This window comes from Uranotaenia lowii, chromosome 2 (assembly GCF_029784155.1).
Source record: "Uranotaenia lowii strain MFRU-FL chromosome 2, ASM2978415v1, whole genome shotgun sequence".
Lineage (NCBI taxonomy): Eukaryota > Metazoa > Arthropoda > Insecta > Diptera > Culicidae > Uranotaenia > Uranotaenia lowii.
Window position 1 is genome coordinate 296,702,064 of NC_073692.1, and position 23,092 is coordinate 296,725,155.

Here is a 23,092-nt window from a genome sequence, read left to right on the forward strand (position 1 = left end):
ATAAAAAAGAAAGTTTTCGTCTGATTCTTTATTCATTGTCCATAGATTAGAGTAATTCACGATTCAAGATTTTTTTTATAGCCAATGTAGGTATCCTATCATATCAACATTTACAACATTTCAGACTGGTTTTTGTTGGAGCATAGGCCAGCGTTTTAATCATATTATCATTTTTATCTTTGCGACTACAAGCCACATGCATGCATCACTGGGATTCTGTGATATTTTTCCATGTATGTAATAATTCCACTTATTCTGATGTTTGTTTTTATAACACTGTTCGGAGCTTACTGTAGAGATATTTTCATAACGCTTAAGAACTGTAGGATGAAGCATCTAACGTCTCACTTTCATTGTACCAGAATTCGTGTTTCGAGTGTAATCTGCCAGCCATTTTTATTTCAGAACTTTACAGTGTTTACAAAGTGTCTATGAGCTTAGTGTTTTTTGTTGTAAATGAATGATTAGTTGATTTCAACGCAGAATAGACGCTGACAAGTGTTTATCTAAGAACGACTGTTTTTAAGTTTTTATATTCTTCATCACAATGATTCAAAATTGTGCTTATTCAATTAAAAACCACATCCTTTAACTTCGCTTTAATTAATAAACAGTTGAAACGAATAAAGTCTGTTTCACATAGAATCTGGACGCATCTTTTCATTTACTGCAGCGCCAATAGTTGTCAAATCGCGAATCTATTGACAGTGTTTTGATCCGGATGGTTTGTTTACTTAGTGATGAAAATTTCATCAAGATTGAAGCAGTCAGTCAAAAGTTATCGACGATGGAACGCGAAAGGTGAGAGAAAATACTGCACACTCACGTAGAGAAACCGACGTGGTCCGGGGTAAAGATCGCGAAATTCCTGAAATATCCAAAATCGACTGTAAATTCGGTGCTGAAATGTTACCAGGAGACCCTTACGGTGGATCGAGCAAAACAAACCAGGCGTAAAAGTGGAACATATGAACGGAAGCTGCGAGCAAAGGTAATTCGATCAGTTCACAATAATCCTGGAATCTCCTTGCGTGATTTGGCGAAAAAGTTTAAGACGAACCACAGTACAGCTCGACGAATTTGTTTGCGAGAAGGCTTGCGGTCGTATCATGCAAGCAAACACCCCAACAGGACGCTGAAACAAAACCTGGTTGCCAAAACCAGGGCAAGGAAGTTGTACGAGAAAGTGTTGATCAAGTACAGCGGATGCATTTTGATGGACGACTAAACTTACGTCAAAATGGTGTTGCATCGTAAATTATTCCTTCATATTTATTGTTAAAATTGATACGTTTTGATTATGTGGCAACATTTTTTGAGAAAAAACCCATTGATGTCCGATTATTAGAACAAAACGCACAAGATTTGAAGAATCGTCGGGCCAGTTCTCCCGACAGGGAATGTCAATGTTTTGGATTTGAAAAGTTGGCGGCAGCGGGGATGAAAAAAGTTGACAGATTGTCAGATAAAGTTCCGGTTGACCACGTAACAGACGCGCACAAAGAAAGGCGGCAAATGAAAAGTGACCACGCAGAAAGTGGGCCAGCTAAAGTCCCTAGAGGGAAAAAGGTGATCTACTCGGGAAGAGAGGTAAGCGCAACTTATAAACAAGGAATTTTATGCGTTTCACCAGTGGAACTCACTTTATCGCAGACTTCTCGGCCACACAAGTCAGGCCAGGGCACCCGGTCAGCAACTCAGGGGCGACAGCAGGTACGATAAACGACACAAAGATCGGGAACGAAAAGTGCCAAGTAGGAACCATCACAAACAGAGGTAGAGCAAGAAAGTTATTGTTTCTTTTCCTCCCACAATAGCTGCGAAACGCGCTTATCGGCATTCGAGACTAGCACCAAGGCACAAGGCCTCAAGGCACCCAGTCAGTAGCTCGAGAGCGACAGCAGGTCCACTAAGAGACATTAGCGTCGGGAACGAAAAGCGCAAGTAAGAACCATTGGAAGTAACTGTTTCTTTTCCCCACTAATAGCTGCGCCAAGCGCTCATCAGCATCTTGAACAAGCGCTGTGAGAAGAAAAAAAAAAGGGGTCAGAAACGTAAGTAGCCTCTATGCGCCAAGTCCGACGGAACAACTAACATCACGCACCCCTCCGCCAGAGCCCCTTTTTTCTCTATTTCTTTTCCATCTTAAGATCTCATCGCTCATCGCTTTCCGAGTGCATCCAAATCGGACATCGTAAGCACATCCCCGGCATTGTGCACTTTTACTGAATCAGCGGCAGTCAGCAGCTTGGCAAAATCGATCGGAATCCTTCGGCGGTTCCAGCTGTCCATGTGCCGTGGTCGAACGCCAAAGCATCCCAGCAAGCAGAGTCGGGTGTCATCATTCGCAGCGCCGGTTGCGATCAACTGTGATAAATCTACAGCTTCTGTCGCATTGGCTGCGAGGTGTCAACTGTGGCTTTCAAGTTCAACGGGAACCTACGAGGCCAACGGAGTTCGGTCAGCGGTGTCGTTCGCAGGATCAGCCGTGGCATCGGCCACGAACCGAAATTGGAAGAACGTCTTGATTGCAGCGGAGGCAGCATCAGCCGTGGCATCGGTCACAAACCGAGATCGGAAGAACGTTCTGGTCACCCCGAGGGCAGCATCAGCGGTGGCATCGGCCACGAATAGAGTTTGGAAGAACACATCGACCACAACGAAGGCAGCATCAACTGTGGCACGACCACAATCTAGAATTGGTCATTATGTACTGTGGTAACGACCACGTATTCACAACGAGGGCAACAATCGGCTCAAGATCAACAACAAAGACGATGGTGTCGCACCCTATGGCTGAGCGAGGCGCGACGAGGATGCCGAACCCTGATGTGCGCCATGCGCCAAAACTGAAAAAGCTGTAAGTGCACGTTTTTCATTCAAATCTCGAAATAGCATTTTAAGGAACTTGGGTACAATGTTGCCAAAAATTTATAAATCAAAGTTAAAAATTTAAACCCCATTGAGCGTAATTATTTATGTGGCTCCGACCATGATCAGCCCTCATAACAATGGATTTTGGACAAATACCCGGTAACAAATTTTACCTTGCGAAGCGTAAAGGGAATGTTGCGGGTAGATTCAAGTTTGTTTTCGCAGATAAATTTGCTCGTGAGTTGATGATTTGGCAAGGGATCTGTAGTTGTGGGAAGAAGACTGAGATTTTCATCACTGGGGACACAATGAATAGAAATGTTTACTAAGAAGAATGTCTCCAGAAGAGGGTTTTGCCATTCATTCGGTCCGGTCCGGAAGGTCCGGTGGAGTTCTGGCCGGATCGGCAAGCTGACGCTACAGCCGGGATGTCGTATTAATGTATGTATGGAAAAAGTAAAAAATCGTATTTTATTTTAATTTTTTTTTATTTATGTACTCATCATTTCCAACTGTTTGAAATCTGTACCAACACGTGAAAAGGATCTATCTCCAAAAATAAACAAAAACCATTTTCAGTACCTCATGATAGGCCAACAGTTGCCCTACTTAACGGTAAAACCCTTTTGAGAAAATAATATTCCGTTACATTGAAAACTCAATTTGAGTAAAGGATCTATAAACATTCTAAAACCAGAACTGCCATCACATGGATATACACCCTTTACTCCGGAACAATTTTTCGCTACTACTCCGCAAACAAACTCAAAATAATCAATTTGACTCTTTATTCAACATAAAAATATAGTAGCAAATGAATGCGAGCTTATAATTAAAGCTAAAAATAAGAAAATAGCAAAGGGTGTATAACCAGGTTAGAAAAAATATTACGTGAGCTAGGTTCTATCTACGATAGCGCGTTGTTTTTTTTTTCATGAAAAATGATATTCCTTTATTCTAACATGGGATGCTTCTTAAAAATCCTTTGTCTTTCATTAAAACCAAAAATTTGAAGTGATTTTTAATTAGGGATTTAAAATAGGTTGTATTTTTTTCAAACGCGTTTTTCTTGATACGCCGTATATGTAGATAGATGCTTTTTATGTGTTGGTAAAGATTTGACACTTTATTGAACATAAAAACATAGTTACAAATGAACGCGAGCTTAAAACTAAAGCTAGAAATGAGAAAATAGCAAAGGGTGTATAAACAAAGAAGACAAAATATTACGTGAGCTAGGTTCTATCTACGATAGCGCGTTGTTTTTTCATTAAAATTGATATTCCTCTATTCTAACATATAGAGGATGCTTCTAAACATCGTTTGTCTGTCATAAAATGCAAACATTTCAAGTGATTTTTAATTAGCGATTTAAAATAGATTGTATTTTCTTCAAACGCGTTTTTCCCGATTCGCCATATATGGAGATACATCCTTTTCACGTGTTGGTACAGAAATGATTTTTGAGGAAAAATAAAAAATCATGAAATGAAGGGTTAAGGTAGGCTTGCTAGATACTTTCAGAAAAAAGCGGGACATTTAACGACAAATAAGCGGGACACAGCTGAAAAAAAGCGAGACATTTAAAAAAACTCTTAAAAAAGCTTAATTTTATTGTCAAAACTATACGCATACCTTCAGCCAGAGTTATTCATAGAAAGTACACTAAGGTTTTTTTTAAAGCTGATTGATTTTGCTCAGTTTTTCTTACATGGTTTTCATTTACACGGTTTTTTTGCAATAATCAGGGTTGTTTACACGGTTTTCGCAAATCAACACGTTATTTGAGAGAAATATTTCAAGTTCTACATGTAAACGGCGGATTTGATATCGCGTAAAAATCCTTTGTGTGGCAATTACAGAAAACTACCATCATTTGATACTTTGGAATTTTAAGCCGATTGAGATAGAGTATGGCAATGTAACTAAGATTCTGTTGAAAAATTAAGTTCTTATAATCATTTGGGAGTAACTTAAACTATACATTTTTCATACCCAAATTGAACGTGCTCCAAAAACGCTTAAATAAATCAGAATCATACCGTAACTTTAAGGTTATTCAGTATTGTCTAATGTAACTCTGAAGAAATGATGCTTATTTTGAGAAAAAAGATGTATTTATTCGAAAATTATTTTGTGTTGTGTTGCTTATTTCGAGAAAAAAAACGTATTGGAAAAATTTTGTTCGTGTTAACCAATGAATTAAAATTTGATTTCTTCCAGTGTAAGTCAGTGAAATTTGTAAAAGTTTTCCATGAAAAAAGCGGGACATTTTGAGTAAAAAGAGGGACATTCAACAAAAAAGCGGAACATGTCCCGCTTTTGCGGGACAGATGGCAACCCCATGTTAAGGGCGAACTGAAGAAATGTGGCAGAACCATGAAAAAACCATGAAAAGTGGTGGAACTACACTGATAAATCATTTTACACATTTTGCAAAATAGTTTCACACATTATTGGCAAATGTATGGAGCTGTCAAACTGGAGTGAGATTTTTACACACCGCGCAAGTTGTGAATTTTCACACTATCCGAATTAGCAGCTTAAGAAGAAAGTGTGTAAAAATGGCCTATCCAACAGTTTGAAAACCATCAAGGAGACAAAACCAGTCAAAAAAAAATGTTTGAATAAAATTGAAAACTGCGTCGTTAGAAGTAATTTTGGTTAGTTTCCGACATAAGATCAACATATAAAAAAAATCATTAACAATTGATTTTAATATTTTTCAGATCGTGTCTATCGGGGTAGCTGCCAACAGCCGCTTGGGGGAATTAATCCTGGACTTCGAAAATATCTCCACTCTCCTCCATGCAGATTTGCAGCGAATTCTTATATTCAGCATAAAGCAAATAAAAATACTCTGAAAAGCATGTCTTTCGAATATTCCATTTAATTTCGAATCATAAATTAATATTGCGAACTCCCTGAACTCATATTTCACACATTTGGCCCGTTAATTTTTTACATTTCACACATTTTCTCATTTCAAACGCTTTTCGCATAATGTGTAAAACGCTCACATTTCGTTTCCTTAAGCGATGTTTTACATTAATGTGCAGCAGTACCTTCACACATTTAATGGTCTATTTATTTCCAAAATGTGTGAAATTTGACACACTAAAGTGTGAATTGATTTGTAGATGATGTAGATGGCGAATGAGGTTACCAGCAGTAAATGATGGGTGGTATCACAAAAAAAAATCATCCGAAAAGCTGACGAATGATTTTTAAGTATTTTTTTCCTTAAAGTGCAATAAAAACCCTACAGAATGACATTTTTACTTTTGTTGTACGTTATTTCTTTGCGAAGAAATGTTCCGACCAGATTCTATGTGAAACAGACTTTAAAGTATAGAGTACAGGCTAAGTCCGCAAACTAAGTTTAAATATGCAATCAAAATTAATATTTTCAAAAATTAAAAAAAAAACAGATTTAACCTTTTTTGTCGTTTGAGACAAATTTGGGAAAATCCGGCTTCAAAATCGACTTGAAATCCAAACAAAAGGACGTAGTTCATAAAACTTTGAATCTTTCAAAATGCCTCCTTCTACAAGTTTCGAGCAGTTTAGTGCCACGTGTCACAAGCATTTTCGTTCGTGCATATTTTTGGCATCGTTTGTTTGTCTCGATTCCATCACGCGCTCCCATCTGCCAACGCTAAATCATAAGTTCTATCATACCCAATATCGAACATCCATCCATTGCCAAAGCGACAAATTGTGGGCGGTTTTGGAGCGTGGTGTCACCCGATGATTGTTGGGCCCAATCGTGACACTTTTCCTATTCTGAGCGAGGCGCCCCATTATAACGGAAGGATTAAAAATAGTTTTCTCCGCTGTTGCTTGGCGCCACCGAAATGGGCAGATTCCGTTTTGTTGCAGTTGTTGTACTCTTCAAATGGAAGTTTTCCGATTCACGTTTATCAGACGAGTTAAAATAAAAAAAAGTCCTCCAAGGTACACACAAGTTCAAAATTCGTGACACGCGGTTTAATTACACGTCGTAGAAAACTCGTCAATAACTAATTTGACATAAGTACATAGGAAACTGTTAAACGTATATAATTGAATCACCCTTACTTCGCTGTATGAAGTATGTATTTGGTAACTTCATTTTCTTGTATTGATATTGTAACAGAAATTATTATACTTTCACTGTTTAGTTAAATAACGAAAAAGACTTTAAAACTAGGTGTCTATTGCGACAACCAATCACAGAACACTAGAATTTTTTTGGACTGATACACTGTGAAACTACTTACAATACAGAGACTTTTCAAAGATGCGTAAGAAGTTTGCGAGTCCCTCGGGTATCGATGGCTGTAGAAAATTTGAACTGTGAATAATTTTTTGTTGTAATGACTGATGAATTTGCGCTTTTAATTGGAGCTCCAGACATTGTTACGCGTAATATTTAGTAATCCCATTATGTACAGCAATAACATTTCGTTACAGTTTTTTCTTCATGCTTTATCTATCCTACGAGACAAGTTTGAAATAATCTATACCTAGCTAAACAGAATCTCAAGCAGCGATAAACCGGAAGCTTACATCCGAAAATTCTCATTAATGGCTGTATAATTATACTAAAATAATGTCTTTTCTTTCGCCAGAAATACTTTTCCGTTGTCTTTTGGTATCAGTTTCAGTTTGGTGATAACAGCTAAACATATAAGAATTCACTTGTTTTAAGAGCGTTGTGCCTTTATCATAAAATAGCAGCACTGTTGTAGGACCTACTTCTTACACCCGTCTTGTGGTTCAGCAACCTCGTAATGCACAATAACGCCATCCGCGCTCACCGGGCTCAGCTTGGAACTTCCGCCCGATGGACTCGGATTCCCAAGCCCCTAGCTGCATCAGTTGTCGATTTCGATCGGGGCATCGTCGATGGTGTGCAGCCAGTTGAAGATCAGCATGTGCCGTTCGTACTTGGACAGCGGCTTTCCACGCTCGTTTTCGATGTCTAGGAAGGTGAGGTTTTTCTTAGCACTTGACTTGCCGCTCGCGGATTTCTTAGATTGGCTGGAGCTGAGTGCCGATCCCGGAACGAGGCAAGGACTCGTGGAGCCGGTTGCCGCAGGACTCGACGATTTCCCACCGATTGGCGAGGCCGAGGCATGCGTTGTCGGTACAATGAGTTCCGTGGGTCCCGGGTTGTTCGCGTTATTTGCAGCGAACGCAGCGGCCTCCAACCGATCCAGATTGAACTCACTTTGGGAAAGTCTTTCAATGGCTCGATAGGTCGTGTAAAGCCTTCGACGTATGTAGTTTTGTCTGATTTTCTTATTAACCGAACTTATCAAATCGGAAACCGTGAAACTAGGCGTCGGTGTGCTATTACAGATGGTTGGTACTTGGTTGGAAGATTGGCCGCCATGGGGCGAAGGCAGTTGCGATGTGGAAGCCAACTCTCCGACTGCCACCCAAGTAGAGTACGACCGGGAGGTGTGGTCCAGGCGCGGATGATCAAAGAGGTAACCGGCCTTCTGGAACGGAGTTAGAGCGATCTCGGACGTGGACAGTCTTCCGCCGAGATTGTGCTGATCGGACGGCAACTGGTAGATGTCGGTCGTGCTGAAGCTCTTGTGGATCCCCAAGGCCGCCGACAGTGTGGCACAATTGCGGATGAGGTCATTGCTCTCACCCCATTTTTCGGTGAGTGTGGAAGACCTGTAAATTTAATGAATAGAGATAATTAGATCACTGAATAACATGAAGTAGATGCATATAGATTTCCCATGTTCATCAAATATACAAAAGAACTGCTCTACACTTGATTATAAAATAAGTCTGTATTAGTTCTGGTGAGTGCTTTATCAAAGCTTCATTTTCTTTTTATCTTCAAAAACTGTAATGTTACGAGTTTAGATCTTATCGTTTTTCAGAACAAATTGTTCAATTTTCCCATACAAACCTAATAGTTAAAATTTACTCATACCAACATTACTAAAAAAAATATGAATGAGTTTTGTATCAGTCTCGGTAAAATGTGCATAACAGTTAGAGCCAAAAAAGGGAATTTTGCAAATTTCGATACAAACGTGAGCGTCGTTGAGCGAACACTTTAAGCGAATGAGCTGAATTTTGGAATAGGTCCTTCTGGCCGGCCAATGAACGCTTTCAGTTCCAATTTTTTTCATTCCCGGAACATACCCTTATTTTTGGACCACCCTACCTAAAAACATGAAAATCATTTTAAAATAGCACACTGCGCTAACTATCAAATCATGCAACGAGTATGACCACCTATGGTATGCACGAGCGCATGTGAGCGTCGCGACGCCTATTAGTTAAGGTGTCTGGTTATTGTAAATGAAGTCCACTTTCAGGCCTCCTTGAATGCTTTTTTCGAGTTCCCAAGCGTTCCTGAGACTCATTGAGTGTTTTTTAAAGAGACTCATCAGCTCGACCCGCCTCATGTTGTACGAGACTGACTACTGCAATATATCCCTAAACGCCTAGAAAAGGCCAAATCTGAGAGTGTACTCGATCTATATATATATATATATATTTTTTTTTTTTTTTCAGGAATTTACCACTTAGGGCATTCTTTCCTAGGCTCGATCTATAATGTCCAGAAACTTAATTTAATAGGCGATGCTACATTCTCTCGTGAATACCGACTCTGGGCCAGGGAAGCAAATCCAACTGATCTGATACTGATAACTGATTTATCCCTTGTGTTACACTTAGCGATAAATATGAGAAAGCGATTACTTCTCATCTGTTTCCATTGACGATAAAGATAACTCGCTACACATTATTTTGTCTCCGACGGTTCACCAACAGATGAAAAAATTTCAAAATACTCACACTGAAGCAAACCGACCGAATCGATATTACATCAGCAGAAAAGGCTAACTGAAATAGTTAAATCGATAGGTAAATTTTGAAATTCGAGGGCGTTACGTCTAAAGAAAGCGCTCGTTGCGATGATAAATCAATGTTTGAGGGTTCTGGTAACTAGTAATAGTTAAAACAAATTAGTGATGATTAACGGCACAAGTACCGCGAGAAATGAGTTTAGCTCCGATTGAGACTTGCGACCCCTCTAGTGAAAGGGTTTGACTTGTAGGTGACGAAAAAAAGTGTCGCGAGTTCGCTAGTACAAGCTACTAGTGTTAGTACAGCGAGAAATTAGTTTAGCTTCGATTTCAACTTGCGACCGGTCAAGTGAAAGGGTTAGACGTGTAGATGGCGAAAAAAAGTGTCGCGAGATCGCTAGTACAAGCTACTAGTGTTAGTACCGCGAGAAATTAGTTTAGATCCAATTTCAACTTGCGACCGGTCAAGTGAAAGGGTTTGACGTGTAGATGACGAAAAAAAGTGTCGCGAGATCGCTAGTACAAGCTACTAGAGTTAGTACCGCGAGAAATTAGTTTAGCTTCGATTTCAACTTTCGACCGGTCCAGTGAAAGGGTTTGACTTATAGGTGACGAAAAAAAGTGTCGCGAGATCGCTAGTACAAGCTACTAGTGATAGTACAGCGAGAAATTGGTTTACTAGCTCCAATTAAGACTTGCGACCCCTCTAGTGAAAGGTTTTGACTTGTAGGTGACGAAAAATAGTGTCACGAGATCGCTAGTACAAGCTACTAGTTACTACCGCGAGAAATTAGTTTAGCTTCGATTTCAACTTTCGACCGGTCAAGTGAAAGGGTTTGACTTGTAGATGACGAAAAAAAGTGTCGCGAGATCGCTAGTACAAGCTACTAGCGTTAGTATCGCGAGAAATTAGTTTAGCTCCGATGTTAACTTTCGACCGGTCAAGTGGAAGGGTTTGACTTGTAAATTACGAGGAATAGTTCCGCGAGTTCGCTAGTACAAGCTACTAGTGTTAGTACCGCGATAAGTTTCTCGTTTTAATCGGAGTTAGCTTAAAATTTAGCTCCGATTTCAACTTTCGACCGGTCAAGTGAAAGGCTTTGACTTCTAGGTGACGAAAATTTGAAACGTGAGATCGCTTGACCAAGTTACTAGTGTTAAAAAAAAAACTGATTTCTCGCGGTACTAACACTAGTAGTTTGTACTGGCGATCTCGCGACACTATTTTTCATCACCTACAAGTCAAACCCTTTCACTAGAGGGGTCGCAAGTTGAAATCGGGGCTAATCTAATTTCTCGCGGTACTAGCACTAGAAACTTGTACTAGCGATCTGCTAACACGAATTTTGTCACCTCCAAGCAAAACCCTTTCACTAGACGGGTCGCAAGTTACAATCGAAGGTTAAATAAACGAAACCATCTATTGAATTAAACAAATAAATCTGAATGCAAAAAATGACCAATCTTCTCTTGTTAATACTTGCGAGGAAGGGAGAACTTATCCTTAACGTTACACTTATCGATAAGTTTAAATCGGAATGCAAACCTAATCGAGAACAAATTTGTTAATGATGAGTATGAGTACAGTACACTGGTGGATGAAAATCTCCTTCATGGGTGTTTTCATCGGCAAGTTCTAGCGAAAGATAACGATTTTTTGTTTCCCTGCTCTGGGCATTATCGATGCTTGATTTGATAATTTATGCCCTATTTAGTTTTCCTTTTTACCTGATTTTTCATATTTTACTGAAAAAAAACTTGTAGAGGAATGTCGGGTAAGACGGTCACCCTTAAGTAGAATCGCAATAGAAAATAAGATATTGGCCCTTATTCTGCGCCGCGCGTGACGTGATGATTGTCACCTCACCTCGGAGTCACCGTGACTTTTGTCACCTTATTCCCGGAGTCGATATGGGTAAAGTGACAGACGTTCATTCAACGTGAGTGACTGAATGAACACGTCTGTCAAAATGGTCGAATTTGTTCTGGTTTGTTTTGATTTTGATCGCATTTCGGATTTTGCGAATCAAATTTCAACAAAATAAGTAAAAATTCCGGGTTTGAAAAGGCCGCATTCGGATTGTACGGAAACAGCAAGCTGCTCGAAAAAAAAAAAACGGTCAAATTGTGTGGTCCAAATGGATATTTCATTATCCAAGGTTGAGTCCGGAACCTGCATCGAGTTGCATCGAATGTGGAAGTCGACGACTGTCGCCCGAACCGATCGGTATAAAAAGGAGCGGATTAAATGCCAAACATCAAAACTTTCTCAAGTAAGTAAAGTTATTTTCGTCTTGTGCTGCAAGTTGCTGGAAATTCTGTTTGCGCGTAAATCGATGGATGGCCACCATAGGGCTGAAGTGTAGATATAAATCGGATCGAAAAACGGGCGTCTATAGAGAAAAAAAGGACCAGCTGCTTTGCGAGGAACTTTGGGGAATGGTCATCGACGTTTTAATATATGCAGAAAATGATGGCCTCATTTCGACGACAGGTTCCCTAGAAAAGCTATAGGTAAGTATAGAATGCAATTGATGTTAATTGTTTTAAATTTTAGTTTTAACCGATGAAATCACACATGTATCCACCAACTGGAAAAGCAACGAATCTCAATGGAATTGATTTTCGATTGATGGATCATAGAACAACTTTTCGTTCAATCAATAAAAATGTACTTTTTAAAAGGGAAAAATGTTTTTCCCAAAATCTAATGAAAATATCTTATGATACCAGTTATTTAATAAACTTTTTTTTTCACTGAGAAAAGATAGTTTTTTTTTTAAATTTAAGTAAATTAATCTGATTGTGTTCAAAATTATCAAACTTTAATGTAAATAAATACTTCGAACCAAAATATTCCATTTTGTATCAATTTTCCATTCAATTTCTCTCTCGTCGCCACCTGAAAAGGTACCGACAATTGTCACCTAAAATCGTCACCTGAATGCGACGTTTCTCACCCACGTTGACTATCAGAATAGGGTAAGAACTCACAAAGTTCATCCGAAGTGACGTTCCTCACCCAAACCGACTACTGGAATAGTGTGACTTGGGTGAGTCGACTATCGTCACGTCACTCGCGGCGCAGAATAAGGGCCATTGCTTTTCTCATCGTAATTTTCAATCAGATGGGCAGCTTAGGTTGTTTACTTTCGCATTTACAATTAGAATTAGTAAATTTCCTCCATCAAGACTGTTTCTATAGCAATCTAAAAAAAGCTTGCAAATTACACTTTTCTAAAATGGTCGTCTAAAACGGACACTGCGTGGAAAAGGTACATATTTCCGAAAAAATGCTGTAAAAGTACATATTTTTGTGAGCTAATTATTTGAGAACATTTTTAACCAAAATGGAACCAACTGGTCCGAGTCCAAAAGCAAAACAGTGTGGTTTTTAGGATTCCGTATTTTATATGCGCTGTCTTCACCAGGAATCCAGTTTTTACAGTTTTTATGGCCTGATTGAGATGGTGAGTGCTTTTCGACCAAAAATTGCTCTTACCAAGGTCTTTTATAGGCAGGTGTCCGTCTCACCCGCCTTAGCAACTTTTTTCGCTGATTTTCTTCCAGATGGTTAAAGAGAAGCCTAATAAACACCGTTAAACACCGTTGAAATTTTCGAAAATGTTATGAGTTATGAACTATTTTCTGAGAAAAGAAAATTACATCAAATAATGGATTCTTAAAGTTTTACTTTGTTTTGTTTGCTATTACGAGACGTTGCTTGATGTAAATAAACAAAGGGTCTCGAAAGTGTTGATACACTTTAGCAAAAATGTTTCCATCATTAGATTTTTGTCACACATTGTAATTTGAAAGTTTCCATTTTACCCGATTTTTCCCTACTTGTAATTTTGCATACATCTTTCATGGTATATTTTTGTTATTTGTTTTAAATTTTTTCTACCTTACACCAATAAAATAATGAAGAATTTTTCTATTAAATATGAGGTTTTACAATTTGGGGTAATTTAAAAGTTAGCTGATTATTTTAAAGGAGTTTGGGAATAAATGTATAAAACTTGATTTTCTGATGTACACGGATGTGAAATATACGGATTACGGTTCGAAAGATCTTGACGAGACAAGAAAAAGTTACTATGGAGCGCAAAATATCTACTTCCACATGTGGAAGAAAAATGTTTTGAGGACTGTTTTCGGTTTAAAATCAGAATTAAGAACCATCTGCATGTTGACAAGATTATTTTGGAATTGGCCCTCTACCTGAGCACCTTTGCCACTTTTTTTTTCCAGATATTCCACTCAGGTCTTTTTTTCGCGTTAATTCCGAAAAACCGCGTAAAAAAGACCTTGTGAACTTCAGGCCCATAGAAAAAAACCGCTTAGGGTATGAAGAGAAATTTTAAGGAAATGGATACACTGTGCCAGGACCTTATGAGGACTCCGAAAAATGGGACACAATTTTGAAATTCAAGATGGCCCAACTTCAAAATGCCTTGAATGACAGAAAACCGTACGAAATCCCTGAAATATGGGTATTGGGTGAAAGGGCTCAACGAGTAGAAGTCGAATTTCACTGTTTGAGGCCATGGCGTGTCATCTTAAAATCCAAGATGAAGGCTTCCGCTTAACTTTAACATGTTGTAAATTACAACAAATCACATGAATGAAACGATCTTATTTTACACGGTTTTATTTTGAACGATTTTTTTTACACGATTTTTTCGAAAAAAGACGATTTCCGCACACGTCGAAAACTTGTTCTAGACGTTCCCGTTTTTTTCCAAAACACTCTTGGGTGGTAAATAAATTCGGGTGTTGCAGCCCAACCAAACATTGGTCGGAATGGCAACTTAGAAACTCTACGGAAGTTCCGGAACAACCATGGCTTAAAACCCAAAACAAATCAATTCAAAAGAAATATTCGAGTTTCCCGATTTTACTCACATCCCCTCAGAATGACCTATCTGGTTGGAAATGATCGATTTACAGCCCAAGTTGGCCACTTTACTCGAAATGAGCGATGAATTTCGCCCGGTTGCTTTGAACTTTTTTTAAACGATTTCTTTTTTTGCACGTACACAACAATCGTTTAAAAAAAGAATCCGGTGTATTGTCATATTTGTCATATTTTTCATATTTTTGTCATTTTTTGTCATAATTTTATCACATTTGTCAATTTTTTTTTCATAATTTTGTCATATTTTTTATGTTCCAGTTTTGTCTAATTTTTTTCATTTTGTTGACAAATTTTTGTCATATTTGCCAAATTTTTGTCACATTTTGTCATTATTTAGCTATATTTATGTCATATTTTTAATTATTTTGACATATTTGCCATATTTTTTCATAGTATTGTCAGATTTTGTTTTTTCATTAATGCAATTTTAGTCATTTAAAAAATTTTAAAGTTAAGCGGAAGCCCCAATCTTGGATTGAAGATGAGCCCTTTGACCCAATACCCATATTGTGGAGGTTTGATACGAATTTCAGACATTTTAAGCAATTAAAAGCTCAATGGATGCCGCCATCTTGGATTTTAAGATGGCGTCGGACATCGAATTTGAACTTCTATACTTCTACCCGTTGAGTCTCTTCACCCAACATAGATATTGTGGGGATTTAATTCCTTCGGTCGGCAATTTGTTTGCATTGAAACAGATTGAAAATATTTTCTCTCTGATACCGTGTTAATTGCGAAAACCGCGCTAAAAAAACGGCGTCAATTCCAAAAAACCGCGTCAAAAACGACAGCGTAAAAATACCGTGTAAAAAAACGAGACCTCAGTGTACAACTATTTTTTTCCAATGTGGTTTTTCTTGGCCCCAAGATACTATTTCACCCTTACAAACCATTACCTCCAATGGAGCTGCGATTACCGTGTCACGACATATTTCGGCCATCGCTGCGTTCTGTTATTTTCTAGAGTATAGTAGAGATGTTCCGAATATTCGAAGCCGAATACTAGAGTATTCGGCCGAATAGGCCGAATATTTATTTTTAAAATTTATAAAATAGAAGATTTGTCAAATTTTTCAAATGATGTTGGATAATTTATGAAATATCCAAAAGTAATTTTGAAAAAGCTACCCAATACCCAAAATTTAAGGTTTCAGTGAAACATCTAAGGTGTATTCGTGTATCTTTCACTGTAGATCGTACTAAAGAATGCTGACAAATATCGCTTTTTGCTTAGATTATCGATTATTCCCGTTTTTTTGGATGCATTTAATGAAGAGTTCGAGATGAGCCAAATCAGACCAGGATGCCCAGATTTTGTTAAAAATTTCCCGCATTTCTTCTCGGGTTTATACACATTATTTGCTTGATTTAGTTTAAAAAAAAACTCAAATTCCTCTCCTTCTTAGTTTTTGTGTCTAAAAACGGTTTTTGAGAACTAATTGAATAATAATCATCCATTTTTAAGCATTTAGATACGATTTGAACGCTGCTAATATGATTTGAGGAAAAATTTGAATTAAAAAAAATCTTTTACTTTACTCATAAATGTTTTGGAATTTAGTTAAGCCCTATTTTTTCGAAATTTTTCAAACAATTCAAAAATTAAAACATTTCAAAGCATGCAGTAGAAAGTATTACATATGTATTATGTTATTATTTATATGCTTAAGGTCAAGGATCATCGTTCTTTTAAACTACTGTTTTGAAGATATCTTTATAAATAAGCAATTTCAAATTACTTGGTACCTTTTTTCAACAAGTAATATTCCAGATTTCACTGGAAATAAATCTCTTTTTGATAGACGCCCCAGAAGCGACAAGTAGGGGAGAAAGAGGATACTTGATCTCTGGGGATACTTGATTCCTTAGCTAGATCTCGAAACTGGAGTGTCTTACGAAGATCAAATGTTCTAGAAAAATGTGCCAAAATGGGCAAAATAACAATGCTTGTAGTTTAAATTTTTTTAACAAAACAATTGTTTGAGTAATTGAACTTTGTTTGAAAAATTTCACAAAATGTAACTTGAAGATCTTTTTTCATCACTTTAAAATGTTTCTTACATGGGGAAATTATGAAAAAAATATTTGTTCCAATGTATCAAACGTTCGAGCGTAAGATGAACTTCATAATGCCATATTTTCAAAGCAATGGAAAACTCTCAACTTTTTTCAGAAAAAGTTTTCTAAAATAATGATTATGGGTATAATTGATCCCCTAGAGTTGGGTACAATTGATCCCCCTTCCAAACGGCATATTCTTCATCTGAATTGATCGTTATGATTGCTGATTACGAAATTACTAATATTTATTCAAAAACTAATATTTATCAAACAATTGTCTGAGGAAAAGAGCAAAAATAATTAATTTTCTCTTAATTATAAAAAAATAGCGCCTTTAAGTATGCAATGTTATTAGCGTTGAGACAAAGTTATAGAATTTTCGTCTTATGGCTGCTATAAATTGTGAAATGAGAACAAACATGACCAAAATAGTCAATTAACATTCTATCTTGGGGTTTTGTTTGATTTTTATACAAGGATTAGGGCATCCTGAATAAAAGATCAAGTCTCCTTCAATAGGGAATCAAGTCTCCCCTAACTTCAGAAAAATCGCAATTTTTTTACTCCCACGAAAATGCTTCTAGTTCATCAACGGGTTCAAGTATCGTACAATTTTTGGAGCATAGAAATTCGAAGTTACAAGCTGTCAGAAAATTTCAAAGACGGCGAGTTGCTAAATTTTTCCAAAAAGATATGGTGAAAATAAGAAAAGGGGATCAAGTATCCCCACTCTCCCCTAATGTTATTTTGAAAACCGTCCGATCTTTCAATGGAGCTCGCTGAAATAAAATTTAACTCTTGAAATGTAGAAGACCCATTCTAGAAGAAGGTCTTAATCACACACCAGGTTGAGAAAAATAGAAAGAATTTGAAATAATCGCTTTTGTTTTTTTTCTAAAAAACTTTACAGAATATTCAACCGAATATTCGGCCGAATAGTTGATAAGGTCGCCGTTCACCGAATACCACTATTCGGTACATCTCTAGAGTATAGTATAACCACTGATAAAGTATAACATTTTGTTCATAGCTAACCTAGACTAACTTAATCAATGACAACAAAAAGGTGATGAAAAAGCTTGGAGATGCTTAAAATGCCACAAAAAGCTAATCGACAACAAATTGGCTAAGTATCCTGTAACAGTCAAAACTAAGATGTTGAATTCGATGCACTTTTTCATGATATTTTTCCCAAAAAGTTTGATTTTGATTTAAAATTGACTTGATAAATGTTAATAAATTTCAAAAATAATTTATCACGCTCTGTATCCTGTTCGGCATGGAAGATAAACAATAAAAAAACGCAAATCTGCTAAACAACTATTTCCCGTTCTTACCGATTTTTCTTGGCATCCTTCAGCAACAGGTTTCCCAACTTTTCCTCCATGGTTTTGGTGAGCAGACCGCAGCTAGATCGATTCAGCACGCTGGTCGCCTCCGAGGTCATCGACGAGACGGAAATCGAAATCAGCGATAGATCCGTCGAGAAGCTTTCGTGCGACGGCGAGCGGAGAATTCGGCTGGAGACGGTCAGGGCCGAGGGAATGGCCGGCGCTTGTGTTGCTACTGTCGTTGGTTTGTTGCTGCTGCTGATACTGGTGGCCGTCGTCGTAACTATGCTCGTCGTGCAGCTCTTCGGTGACGTCATTGGGAACGCTCAGCGTGTCCTTTCAGCGGCCAGCAGCCTGTAAGTGAGCCGAAAATAGAATCACTGAATAAGTACCTTGATAGGACCTACTGACTGAATGTGGCTACTGGATAGTTGCTTGAGATAGGACAACACATAAAAATAAGAACGTAAAGTGTCTGTTTGCATAAGCGACACATCAATGCGCGCCCTATTCGGTCGGGGAGCTAGAGCAAATTCAAGAGATTATTAGATTACGCTTCATGATGACATTAGCATTTCCCCCCGCTGGAGACAGCAGCGGTGCAATTGAATATACATATTGTATAACGGTATCTGGAGAGAGTATAAGGTGCAAAAACATTAGGCTCACGTGTCACGTGACATATTTTCCTCAGAAGGTTTCTATCTGTCTTGTGGAACATTTTCGCGCTTCTTGACTATAAGAGAAACAGTCAAGAGCCTACCTACCTAAATTGACTCAAGCTGAGGCACGTAAGAAAAAGTCCATAGCTTTCTAATACTAAATAAATCTATAAAACTTAAATTAAGAACTTCCATTTGGGCGTTTAACGTTTAGTTTCTCAGGAACATCATACACAGTAAATTTTTGCCTCGGTTTTCCAGCAAAAAAAAAATTGCTGGAAAAGTCCAGCAATCCATTTTTTTTTGCTGGAAACCAGCAAACATTCTCCTTCTTGCTGATTTTTCCACCATTTTATCTTCATTGCTGAAAAACCAGCAATCGACCTGTCAAACTCAAATTTGTTTTTGGTTTTTGCTAGTTATTTTTCGTTGCGTGCTAAAAGTGTTTGTTTGTTTCTCGTGTATCCAACGGTGGAGACATCGAATTTATTTCCTTCTTTATTCCAGCAATGAAGTATTTAAACCAAACGTATATTTTTTGAAGAGATAGAGTTTTGCATAAAGAAACTAATAATTTTATTTTTATTTTATATGGAGAACGATGTCCAGCAAAAACAGGCCAACCCACTGGCCAATATTATTTTATTTTGTTTTAAAAATATAAATAAATATAGCTCAAGAAAAATAAAATAACCAATGTCTCATTATTAATATAAGCCATGAGGGCTTAATATTGATATTAAAAATTAAAATCTAATTTAAAATACCAAGATTTCCAGTTGTTTCTTGGAAAAAATGCTGATTCCAGTAATTGAGATAACTGCACACAAAACTTTCGAGGCCGGAAATTAGCAAAATTTTGCTCAAATTTGACCAGCTAAAATCTTAGCAATCAATTTAGCAATTTTTTCGAACTAAAATTTTAGCAAACGAGAGACAAATTTAGCCGCCGCAATTTTTGCTCACTTTTCTAGCAAAAACCGGAGGAAAAGATCTCCCCGGACCTGAAATTTCAATATTTATTGTTTTTCTTTGCAATTTCTTAGGGAATGTTAGATTATTGAAAAGAATACAAAAATAAGTTTACTTTCAATTGATTTTTCTCTTTATTTCGACACTTCATGGAACTTATTTAGTTCCGATCCTGGGAACGCGAAATGCCAAGCGATCGACACCGGGGTTGTTCCGGACGCACCGCATTGAAATTCCAGCTTTGTCCCTTTCGATTTTCGGACTGTTGCAATTAAAACCCGGAACCCCACCGGCAGCAGCAACCTAATAGGAAAAAAAAACATACATTAAAAAACGGAAAACATTTTACACTTCTTGATCGACTCTTACCTGTTTGCATCCACTATCGATTTGGCTACCAATTTGTCGTGAACTTAGCCACCAAAAGAACCGCCAGCATCGAATTTCCGGAACGGCACTGAATCCCGTCAGTTTATTTTTTTGTCTCTACCGGCAGCAGCTGCTATCTAGAAATAAGGCGGCTAGAAAACCTTCGTTTTACTAAAATCGAGCAAGATTAACTTTCTGATTACTAAAATCAAGTAAATTGTGCTTTTTGCTAACTCAAAAGTAAAAAAATATTTTTGCTAACGGAAAGCAACAGCGAATTTTTGCTAAGTGGAGCCTCGAAAGTTTTGTGTGTGGTTTCCAGCCATTGAGATTTTTGGATTTCCAGCAATTAAGTTTGCTGATCGTTTTCAGCAATTCAAATTGCTGGAAATTTTTCTGGAAAGTCAGCGGGACAATAACCAGCAAAAAAAAAATTCTGTGTACGAATTGTACTACCTCAAGCAGACAGTTTTGATATCTGAATTAATGTCTGAAGAGATTCGACGGTTGAAATCCTGACAGAGAACTTAACCCTTTGATCCCCTTTTTTTTGGAAAATTCACGGAAGTTGTTTTTCTTGATTACAGACAACTATATTGATGGAAAATATTTGGTTTATCCAACAAAATATGTTTGGGCAAGTTTTTTATTTCATCATTTTTAACCAACGTCATATTTATAACTTTTTTCAGATGAAAATCTTTGTGAAACTACACTGCCGGTCAAAAGTTTGGGATCACCCCTTAAAATCACATTAAAATTTTGATCGGGTACATCTCAGCCATCTTATTCTATATTGGAATTCTTTTGATCTCATTCAACAGATCGTGAACAAAACCTTCTTTATATGTATTTGACAAAATGATAATATTGAGTTTATATGACTTAATTTTAATTAAAGATGGAACATTTTTCAAAAACCTAACATAAAATTCAAACCCGATCATCTCAGGGTGGACAGTTTGCTACTGAGCGTTGTACTGGTCAGACGTGTTTTAAGCAACAAAGTTTCAAGGTTATCTCGTGAGCAAAATCAGCTTGCTTTTGGTTATAAAAGCAAGTGTGATAGTGTATTGATTCAATATGGTGGACAATAAGCTTAGAACTAATTCTGTGAGGATCCGATTCGTTCGCGGATCTCAGGAACCGACTGAAATTGAAGTTTTCGGTTTTATGACTTCCAAAATGTATCTAACGTCTGATAAACTTTTGTCAATGTATAAAGACAAATTAGATCAATTTGTGATTATCAAGTTTAAAAAAGAGGAGGACATGCACAAAACTCTCAAGGATCTACCCCAGACCATGGATTTCGAGTATGAGAATAAAAGAAGTGTTCAGGTGAGTTTATCCTCGGCTGATGCTATTGTGAGGTACGTGCGGTTGTTCAACTTACCGCCGGAAGTTGAGGATCACGAAATCGCTACAATCATGGGAAATTACGGGAAAGTTGTCAGAATGGACCGAGAAAAGTATGCTGAAGAGACAGGATTCCCTATTTGAAATTTCGTGCGTGGAGTGCATTTGGAGATAAAGGAAGAAATCGAAATACCAGCCAACGTGTGCGTACGGAATCTAAGAGCACGTGTTTATTATGAAGGGATCATTAATAGATGTTTCTTGTGCGGTATTGTGGAACATCTCAAGGCCAACTGCCCTCAGAAAAAGACAACCAACGAAAGACTACAGCAAGCAGGAAACTCAAGTTTGTATACCGCTGTTCTTGCAAGCGGCTCAAAATGGTTCAAGCCAACTGCGGATCCAAAGCCAAACACATCTATCAGTGGTGAGAGTACGCTCCATGTTTCTCTCCTTCAGCGTACCACAGTGCAGCCAACATTTGAAGGCCAAAATGAAAAGACGACCTGTGAAAACGTTCTTGATCAGGAGAAGACGAAAAATGGAAGCAGCGTCATGACAATTGATAGCGAAGATGAATCTCTCGAAGAAATTGGCCGAGTAGGAGCCGAAGTAAACGTCGACCCTAATCAGACGGAATACATTTCAACAAAAAACAAGCGTGAGCGGAACCAAGGGAAGAAGAGTAGTGGAAAAACGAAAGGTCAACTGGAATCCGAAAACTCTACTACAGATTCGGATACTAACGAAGGTGTTGTCAACGTACCTACCTAGTACTCAGCTATGTGAATCAACAGATCGCCTTACAAGAAGTAAAATCAAGGCAAAGCAGATGAAAATGACGAGCAACTTAGAGTAGATCAGACACGACAGAAAGCAGGAGACAGCTGATAGTCTAGTTAGATAGGTTCAGGTTTTTGAGCATTCAAATTTATTTGTAATTTTGATCAGTTCAGGATAAATTCTTTACTTATACGTATATATATTTAAAATAAGTAACAATTATTGTACTATTTACACAAAAAAATATAATAAAATTATAATAAAATGAAAAAAAAAAATACAGTTGGTGTTCGCACTTTAACCGGAGTGGTCGTCTTTTCTTAGCTGTGACGTTTCGTTTAGCCTTGAGTAGCTGAGCTACTTATAAAGTTTGCTTTTGTTCAACACAATAGCTTATATCCAGTCGGAGAGATTCGTGACAATGGGATCCAAAATGGAAGAAGCTAGAACCAACTCGGTGAAAATTTTTTTTGGACCTGGCAAATCTGAGCCGTCAGATTTTGAAATCTTTCAGTTTTTGAAACTGAAAATGAAATTAGTTTGTGGAAACCTTCTGGCAATGTACAAAGAGCCAAAGGATCATTGTGTGTACTTAAAATTCAAGACTGAAGAACTAGTGAAAGGAACGTTGTCGCGGTTGCCATCATCGATGGAGTTCTCTTACAATCCCAATATTTCGACAGTTGTGACCATTTCTGAAGCATCCACCGTCTTCAAGTACGTTCGAATTTTCCATTTACCACCGGAAATAGAGGATAAGGAGTTATCGGATGTCTTTTCAAAATTTGGAGTTATACAGAGAATGGTTAGAGAAAAATACAGCAGCGAAACTGGTTTCCCGATCTGGACAGGTGTGCGTGGACTCCATATGGAAATCAAGAATGAGATTCCAGCGACAGTGCACGTGCGCAATTTTCAAGCTCGCGTGTT

At 37.8% G+C, this 23,092-nt stretch overlaps 1 protein-coding gene across 5 annotated transcripts in view; it reads right to left on the reverse strand.

Moving 5' to 3' along the window:
* Positions 1-24: 24 nt before the first annotated feature.
* LOC129748160 (uncharacterized) overlaps positions 25-23,092 on the reverse strand; it is a 61,563-nt gene continuing 38,495 nt past the window's right edge. For all 5 annotated transcript variants that reach the window (XM_055742676.1, XM_055742675.1, XM_055742674.1 and 2 more), the window contains 2 exons: positions 18,024-18,371; positions 25-8,547 (listed from right to left, as the gene is read on the reverse strand). In XM_055742676.1, the coding sequence (XP_055598651.1) occupies positions 7,734-8,547; positions 18,024-18,334 (1,125 nt within the window). In that variant the 5' untranslated portion in view covers positions 18,335-18,371 and the 3' untranslated portion in view covers positions 25-7,733. The remainder of the gene's footprint in view (positions 8,548-18,023; positions 18,372-23,092) is intronic.